The following is a 9,291-nucleotide window of genomic DNA, read 5'->3' as shown; positions in this document are numbered from 1 at the left end:
ACCTTTTCCACTTCGGTGGCCTGGATCCACGTAACACCTGCAGCCATTTTATCTGCTGAGGTGCATTACACTGCTGTGTGACACAGGCCCCTTCGCAGGTGCCAGTATGTTGATGAGGGCAGCAGGCTGAGGAGGAGGGAATGGGGCACAGCAGGAAGGCAGCTGGTGAGAATGGCCTCGGTGCAGTTGAGCTCCGGGGTGCTGCTGAATCTTCAGGGCTTAACAACTTTGCACAGTGCCACTCACTGCAGGACCACTGGCTTCCAAGCAGAAGTGATTGCTGGTTTTAGCAAGGCTGCAGGACTGCCTTCACAACTGGTGGAACAGAAGGCCATCCGTGCTCTTCCATGGCTGCCACCACTGCACCTGCACAGCTCTCTGCTCCAGAGCGCAAGGCCAGGGCTGGCCTCCTGCTTGCTGCTCCAACCAGTGAATGAAGATCGAGAATGCAAGTGACCATGTGGAGTTACCTGCTATTAACAGCTTAACTGAAGGGGTTTCACATACAGCTTCCCCATCCCCAGCATAGGTCCTGAAGTTTTACATTATTGCCATTTTCACAGCCAGATACATCTTCAGCAACTCATGCAAAATAAATGGTTTATCATGATACCTACACTTCTTGAGGGAAATGAAGTCACTTCCTCAGAGTCACTCTTTGCCCAAAAAACATTCCCTTCAAGTAAATGCTCTACCTTCCATGTTGGAATCTGTACAATCTTGCATTCTGTTTTATAGGTGTTACATGACTGCTTGCTGTTTGATCCACTGGCTGATGACTGCCCATTAATTACTCTGAATCCTAGGTGATGGCTAGTACTCAAGTCTATTTCGTATGTGCTATATTGATCTAGAAATCTGTAAGATTAAACATTACTAAATAAAAACACTTCATTACCTTAAAAGAATTGTGTATCAAGTGTTAAGAGACTTACTGAAGGGGAAGGTAGACATTTGATCATGAATACCACAAGCATAAACTGTGTAGATTGTGAATACCACGCATACGCATTTAAAGACTGTTCAATAATATTTTACAGATGGGAAACCTGAAATTACTTGCTATGTAAGACACTGTGAATCAGTAACATGCACAGCAATCTAGCTTCTATGACATCTAGTAATGATGGCTAGTTTGGACAATACAAGCAAGAGAAATTTGTGTCATGAAAGATAAAAACAATTTTTTCTGAATGTACATACCAGCTATAAACATTTCCAGTTAACACTGAAAGTCTGAATTCAGCGTAGTTCAAGAAGAGTTACATAATCAAATAACATAATTGTGCTGTTCCTGATTTCAATTTTTAGTCCTCACTTTGCAGGCACATTTTGGGAACTAAAACACTGAGGAATGATACAGGCTTGATAAAGTCGTCTTTAGGCCACCCATTCAGCATATAAAATGACTGTTCCTCAGGTCTCTGTGCCCATTCACAGTTTACAGAACACCTCTGCTCTTCTAATTGTCATAGGGAAACTACGAAAATCATGTGAAAAGATTAAAGAAAAATGTTCAGACTTCTTTTGAAAGATATTTTGTCCAAGACACCTCAACTTCTGATTTTCTGCTGCTTTTATATCATCCTTTTTTTTTTTTTCCAGAGATGCCAATAGACAAAAGAGAACCCATACTCACAAATCAGAACACTCTTCAGTAAGCACCATTAAGGGTACTAAAATAAAGAGTTTGGAAGCTCATTAATGAATTCTCTACACTAAGACCTGCACACTTCATTCAGAAAGAAAGAAAGCACACTGGAAAACTTTTCCTCCAAGAAACAAGACAGAAACATCAACAGGAGAGAAAGTCAGTAAAGAAGAAGAGTTAAGCAAGTTTTTCCAGTGGTTAAATCCCTGCTCTTTTCGTCGTAGCTGATGGCGTGTGTATGATTCACGCCTGCCATTCAAATATAGTAATCGCTGTAAATTTAGTTTTACTGAATAGTAATACAGGCATGGGCTCTTAGTGAGCAAGGCAATACATGGGTAATGTCAAGAGAGGTGATGCTTGTCTCACTGCCACAGCTACAGTGGCTGTGATCACCTAAGTTTCCCAGCTGTTCGACTGAATTAGGATACAAGCTGAAAAAATGCAGCTATGTATGCAGTGTAGCTGGTAACATTCCGACTTTTGTGAGAACTAGTACTAGCTCTAGTATGGCAGATAAAGCATCAACCAGGACAGAACCTGAGGGAGGAAAAAAATATTAAAAATCAATTGTTCTGCATCAAAGAAATAGTTCTCCCAATAATCTAAGCATACTTTTAACACTCTTACAAACCTACCATAATCATATGCTCAGAACACTGATTAATCTTCACACCTCTGGAACATGTAGGCAAACCTTTTTATTGAAGTCTTCAGAAAAAGGAAAGGCGTGAGCATTCAGTGGTGGAGCTAATGTTAGAATGCAAGACTGCCTGACAGCCAAATCAGAATTGTTTTACTCTGGGTAGCAAAATCATTCAGCAGGACTTTAGAAAATAGAACTATTATTGAACCAGATATTCTGGGGAGGGCAACGGAAACAAGTATTTTACTAAAAAACAAACACTGTTCTTTCTCAGCAGAGACAAGCAGCATAGCAGCAAGAGCATATATAAATCAAAGTTTAAAAACTCTAGTTTAAGAGCAAAAAACACCTCCACACCCAGAACTCCAAAACATTACTTGGGGAGGGAGCTATAGGTATAGGGGTTCCACAGTATTCATTTGTAATTCTTCTATTTTCTTCAGTCGCAGCAAGGATTATGATTTACACCCTTCTGCAGACCAAGAAAAAAAGGGCAAAACCTTTACAAGGTCAGTGGTTTTAACAAACATTACATGTGGCATGCGTTTACATTATGACCTGCACTCAGACTGTAACAGTAAACAGGACTGGTAGAAACTGGTCAAAGACTAGGCAGCCCAAGTACACCTGAAGGCCTCAGCTAATGTTATTTCTGCTCATTCTAACAGGCAGTTGAACTGCACTCTGATTGCTTGGCATTGCTTCTTTTAGAATTACCATTAAGGGGCCAGGAGAATTAAAAGTATCATAATAAGAACTGAATGTTAAATGCAAGACTTCCAAGATATTATTTAAAAAATTCCTGTATATACAGGATCTGAAGTATTAAAATCGCCAAGAAAATCTGGTTTGCAAAACAGTCTTTTATTGTATCCGTGCCACACATACTAGTGAAAAATAACACTCCTAAAAAAGGAAAAGAAAAAGAATGCTACCTTTCCACAACACTTCTTTAAATAAAACTTCAAGTACTCTTACATTAGTACAAAAAAAAAAAGAAAAGAAATCTGATCTATCTGCCCAACAGGCCACCACAACACACAGTAGATAAAACACAGTGGTTACAAATGTCTTTTCTGTTATTTCTGTGGCAAGGCAAATGGAGGGAAATGTTTCTATGAAAAAATACTGTGTGCGTAGGAAATTGTCACAATTTTATTCCACATGGATACAAATGATTATACTTGAATTTGAGGCCGTGGTGGCTTGAAATCATATAACAAAATAGAAAAATGGAAAACTAATATCCCCTACACCCTGTTTTAAAGGCAGGCACTACCAAGATTAAGGAGACTCCACAGTGTTGGTAGAGGATAATTACTGTACAACCCATATAGCTATAATTACCTTAAGACTAAAATAAAATGCTACCGTCCTCCTAAGGCATAAACAATAATGTCTGCAAACAATATGTACACATCATACATATTTAAAACAAGACTTAATATAAACAATAATGAACAGTATATACATGTCTCAATTTTTCTTCACTGTCTTGAAATACAATTTAACTACACAAGTGATGCAGCAACATATATATAAATGTACTTGTAACTCTACAGTAAAGTTTAATTTTTAGTGCTTTTACAGCACATCAGTGTAAACAGTTTTACTTGGCTTTGTTTTATATTTTAAAACATTCCTTGTTGTATTTTCAAGATTTAAAGCAATTTTCTAGTTCTTCCTTTTCACAGAAAACGAAGATTCTGAATGCTGTATAATCATAAATAATTCATAAAATTAAATACATTCACTAAAAAATAAACTACAAAGTAAAAAAATGAAAAATAGATATTTATTGAAAGGGAAAAGAACCATTTCCCCTAGTAGAGCTCTGGTGGTTGAATATTCAGTGCGTTTTGATATATTTTAAATTGCTATTGCACTATAACACCCCTTTCTTTGAAATTCTTTGGGTGTGCTTCCCTGTTCTACCTAAATTAGTTTGTTAAAACACACAAACCAATAACCAAGGGGCCATGGTTGCTGTAGGAGTGAAGCCTTTAGAACTAGTATCACAATTGTGATATTTTAAAGGAAAAAAACAGTCATTAGTTATGCATGTGCCTTGCACTTTTCATGTAAATACAGTTCACATTGCTGGTCTCATCAGTCCTCATTTAATGACAAAAAAGTAATAGGGAAAAAAAAGAAGAAAAAGTTCCGGTAACTTCAGCTCACTTTGAAAATCTCTGTCCATTTTTTTTCAAAATACTTCCTCATGTTGTGGCCAGCCCTGCCTATGTCAGAATCATCTTCATTAAAGGTTTCACAGTTGTCAAAAACAAGCCTGACGTCTAGCGAAAATGCTTCAAGATTAGGGTACCTGAAAGAAGAAAAAGGTGAATGATTTCTGGAACATGGAGAACCAAATGGAAAAAACACTATAACTACATGAGAATGAACTACCTTAACATCAGTGAATTTACAGCCAGCCACAAAATATTCAATGAATGCTTTACATGTTTAAGTTTTTTAATTCTAATTTAAATATTAAGAGGAAATATCCTACAGAACTTGCTTTGTGTGCAGCTGACAGACACTGAAGTGGGTCAGTCTTGACAATCAAGGCCAGAATTTTCTGTGATGGCAGGCTGCTGTTAGAGCACAGGGATGTAACAAGGAGGAAAGGGGAACAGAGGCATATAGTGTCTTTTTCAAAAAGTTGTGCAGTCTAATTCTAGGGCTATAAAATGATTAACTACCATTACTGGAATGTTACCTGGCCTCTCACAACCAGTTAACTCCACAGCTACATTATTTACAGGGACTCCATCAGCTTAAAGCCCACACAGCCAGTTCTTGCGTAGATGTAATAACACTGAGATGTCTCCATAAGATAGGATGAGGAAGTTTTTTCCTGCTGAGTGATTTTGTGCATTTAACCTGTCAGTTTTATTGTTCTGCAACCAGTTCCACAGATTCTCCCTCCTCGCATACTATTTCACTTAGATATGAAGTTTTATTTTGACCGCAAAAATAATCATAGACGTGCCAGAGCAGGCAGGTAAAAATAGTTTAACTTATTTTGAAAAAAAAGAGTATTTCAATGTTTAAATATTCCTTTAAATGTAAAGTAAAATTTACAATAGGTTTACTTACTGTCCACTACTTAGTTTGTCTCTAATGGTGGAAAAGTCCATAGGCTTTTTAATAACTTTCTTATAACCAGGAACCAGTTTCAAGTTTACAGGAAGTAAGAAAGGCCAGGCATCTTCATGAGTTTCCAATTCCGAGAGAATCATGCTGAATAAAATAAGGTTTTAAATCAGTATCTTAAGCTATTCACATATTTACAGAGGTTTTGCACTGTTCCATAAATTCACGAACCTATCCACTTTATAAAAGGAAAGCACTTTATTCTGTGCCCTGTGTAAGGTTGAGAACAGACAGACAACTCAGTATCTAAAATAGCATTAAGTTCTCGCCAGGCAACCTATGTAAGATAAAATTCTCAACATTCTAAAAGAAAAGCTTGGCCCTGCAACTTGAATGCTTTGAACCTCAATGTAAACCATTTTCAAACCAGTAAAACCATGTTTACTGTGCTTCCAGTAAAATACTGGAATAAAACACTTTCCAGTAAAAAATACTGGCTTCCCAAAACTATAATAAAGCTAAAATGTGTCACTTTTGAGTGACCAGCAATACTACAAAGGAAGATGCATTCCTATTGCTGTGTCTTCCTCTGAAATGCAATGCCTTTTGGACACGGCAGATAATCATCACTTGAACGCTGACAGTATCAGTGTTACCAAGTTTCATGGACCGCATTCTAACATTTGGTACATTCCCTCTTGGGCTTCATTACCAAATACAGCAATTACTCCCATCATGCACACATTAATCCATTATATATACATACAAATCATCACAATCTGTATGGATACATGACAAAGAATAAGTTCTTGTTGCCCAGAACACAGACAAAAAGAATCAGGCACTACTTATTTCAACAAAACTTACCAAGTTTAGAATTTTTACTTTACCTGCATATAGCCAGGTCCTTGGAGTCATCTCTTTTAGGTTTCTTAATAGCAGTGAAATTTTCTTGCTTTAACTGGCTTACAGAAACATTTTCATCCATTTTTCTTTTTTTAGGTTCTGTTTTTCCTCTTTTTAAGGAGGCGCTTGTAGTTGCTGTGTCTTCATCCTCTGTATCTCCTGCTAATTTCCTGCTTCTCTTTAGTTCATTACTCTTTTTCCCTTTGATTTGAAGTTTTTTTATTTTAAGAGTTTGACCACTTGCCTGCAATAGAGAGAATTGAAATAAGCAATAACCAAGAAATTACAGAAATCTGTTATTACTGATAGATAGCAATGAAGACCAGAGACAAGCAGAAGCACCAAACCAACTGAAATATTTGAGAATATTCACTTTTTGCTCTTCTCTAAAGGCACCTGACCTTCAGACTGGTAAAAAAGCATCACCTAACAAACCAGGCCTGCATAGTTTTAGACAGATGTTTGCCTGTTCCTAAAAGACTGATATAACTGCAGCTGTATTATTTGCAAGATAAAGAAAACTGGAAAAGTGTTTTTTGAAAGTCTTGGATGGAATCAACTGATATAGAAAGTTTGATATTGAAGATACAGATAGCTTGGCTACAAGACAACTACAAACATAACCTGAGTATGACAACAGAAGAAACGGGGAAAAGGAACATTATTTAATAGAAAACCACATATAGGCAATAAAATGAAACTAAAGGATACATTTAAAATGAAATTACGATTATGGGTATTGACAACATCATAACACAGCACAGTATTTGAAGTAATCCTTCTAATTATTAGAACAGGAACTCTGCAGCATGTCAAGTCAAGCACATGATGCCACTGAAAAGACTCACTGACAGTCAAAGAATGAAAATCTAGAAAAAAAATTCATGAAGAAAGAGCAGCAGCATCAAAAGCACTAAACTCTGACTGTGCTACTAAGACTACATTAGATAGCTTGAACAATTTTTAAACCATAACATTTTATATTCTCCTATCAAAATATTCTTTGGTTTTAAAGTTGTCTAAACCTGTATTTTTACATTGTATTTTTCCAGGTTAAGGATATGCAAATTTCATTACCTACTGTAAACCACTGCAACACAATTCCTTTATTTCACAGTAACTTTTGGAAGCATTTGGCACTGACTGTAATTAGCACCCAAGTTGAATAAAAGTATTAATCTCTATTTAACGGCAACCCAACATAAAACACACACACAATTATTTTCATTGAAAAAAGCACTGGTAGGCCTATAACTACCATCTATACAAAGGTTATTTCACCGTTATGGTTAGTATTACCTTTGCTATGCAGGCAGGACAGAACCAGTCACCATCTGGTATGGTAGTTATCTTGGGTCTGTGGCAATAGGTGTGACAGCCTTTATCACAACCATCACAAAGGAGCAGCAGTTCCTCATTATCTCCCTTTCGACAAATTTGGCAGTACTATAATACATTAAAAATAGCTTTAATTCAGTTTTTCACTCTCAAAATTATTTTCACTTTAGTAGTCTACTAATGATCACATTTGTAAAAGAATATATGTAAGAAACTAATCTAAAAGCTACATTTGGGAACACATCTGAATATTGTATATGCAATGTACAAGTCGCTATTTCATAAAAATAATTTGTATTTCATGATAGCATTTGCAATATAATCAGTAAGGATCTTATCCAAAGGCCACCGTGAACAAATTCAGAAAGGCAAAATAAATGGTCCTAGCACTTCCCAGAATTCACATTGATTTAAAAGTTTCTAATGACTTACCGATTTGCTTATATACAGTGTGCTATTTTGGTACTCTTCTATATCTGGACTTCTTTTTCAGGAACTTAAAGACCTCCATGTGTTTTCACTGAATATTTACATTCAATGTGTAATTAAATGCATAGAACATTTCATTCAAATTGAGCATGACACTGTACATTTTTTTCTGGATGACAAAATACTACCTTGAAACATTCAAATGCCTTTTCAGTTGCTCCTACTAAATTCTGAAACTTTTTGCTCTAAAGATACAGCTTTAAACTTAGAGCTACATAAACTCAGATGTACAGCCTTACACTACAGTTTCTATTCAAAAACATCCTTTAATTGTCCAGACATAATTAGAAACTGATAGGATTGGCAGAAATTAAAAAATTAGGGAAAAGACCACTAATGGAAGAATCACTTTAGCCACGCTGTATGTAGCACTGGCGATTCTTAACCACATCAGAATCACTACTGCTGTAGTAGTATTTTTGTTTTCAGAAATTTGAGATTCAGAGGTCCATGAAAATTCTGATACATGCATTTTGCATGCTTCTATGTATATACAGTTAACACAGATCTACATGTTAAGTGTACTAGGAAACAGGTATTTCAGCCTATTTGCCCAGTTTGTATGTTCAGCTGCAAGAAGTGCGCATGCAAAAAAGCCACACATTTGGAACATCTCAACTTTCTGAAAAATCAAGTCCTTAATTGAGGTATGTGATGTTGAACCTCCATAAAGTTTATGTCACAGATGAGATCAGAAATATTCCATGAGACAGATCCAGATATGACTCTTTTTTACCTAAATATTAGCAACAAAGAGTAATTACCATCTTAAATAAAGTAACCAGTTACAGGGCTTTTTATCTTAAAAAATCCAGGATGCCATATTTGCTAAGCAAGAAACAAGTTTTTGCATGAGGCTTACATTTTTCTATGCAAAATATAGTTATACTGTATTAAGTTTTACAAACAGTAATAAGAAATGCATTAACAACTATGGTATCTTAATGCCTTAAGTGGGAAAACAGGCTACAGCAAAAATAGTTTAGTTACAGTATTATTTTTTAAAATTAAAAACACTTACAACTTTCATAATAGATTTTTCCCATGCTATTGATTTCTGTAGCTGCTGAATGCACAGAGCTACCTGTGCAGCACTGCGCGCTTCTGATAATGCCTTTCTCCATACTCTTAGCCCTGGAGCAATATCCTCTTCAGTTCTGCA

At 36.2% G+C, this 9,291-nt stretch overlaps 1 protein-coding gene across 10 annotated transcripts in view; it reads right to left on the bottom strand.

The window, feature by feature from the left end:
- Positions 1–3,140: 3,140 nt before the first annotated feature.
- Positions 3,141–9,291, bottom strand: part of BAZ2B (bromodomain adjacent to zinc finger domain 2B) — a 134,107-nt gene continuing 127,956 nt past the window's right edge. For 9 of the 10 annotated variants that reach the window (XM_031053493.2, XM_031053494.2, XM_031053498.2 and 6 more), the window contains 5 exons: positions 9,151–9,286; positions 7,602–7,748; positions 6,287–6,546; positions 5,400–5,543; positions 3,141–4,623 (listed from right to left, as the gene is read on the bottom strand). In XM_031053493.2, coding sequence (XP_030909353.2) covers positions 4,470–4,623; positions 5,400–5,543; positions 6,287–6,546; positions 7,602–7,748; positions 9,151–9,286 — 841 coding nt within the window. In that variant the 3' untranslated portion in view covers positions 3,141–4,469. The remainder of the gene's footprint in view (positions 4,624–5,399; positions 5,544–6,286; positions 6,547–7,601; positions 7,749–9,150; positions 9,287–9,291) is intronic. The other variant, XM_005153721.3, reaches the window with a different exon arrangement.

This window comes from Melopsittacus undulatus, chromosome 4 (genome assembly GCF_012275295.1).
Source record: "Melopsittacus undulatus isolate bMelUnd1 chromosome 4, bMelUnd1.mat.Z, whole genome shotgun sequence".
In the NCBI taxonomy this organism is placed as follows: Eukaryota; Metazoa; Chordata; class Aves; order Psittaciformes; family Psittaculidae; genus Melopsittacus; species Melopsittacus undulatus.
Note: the sequence above shows the minus strand (reverse complement) of the source record. Positions and strands in the feature narration are given on the sequence as shown.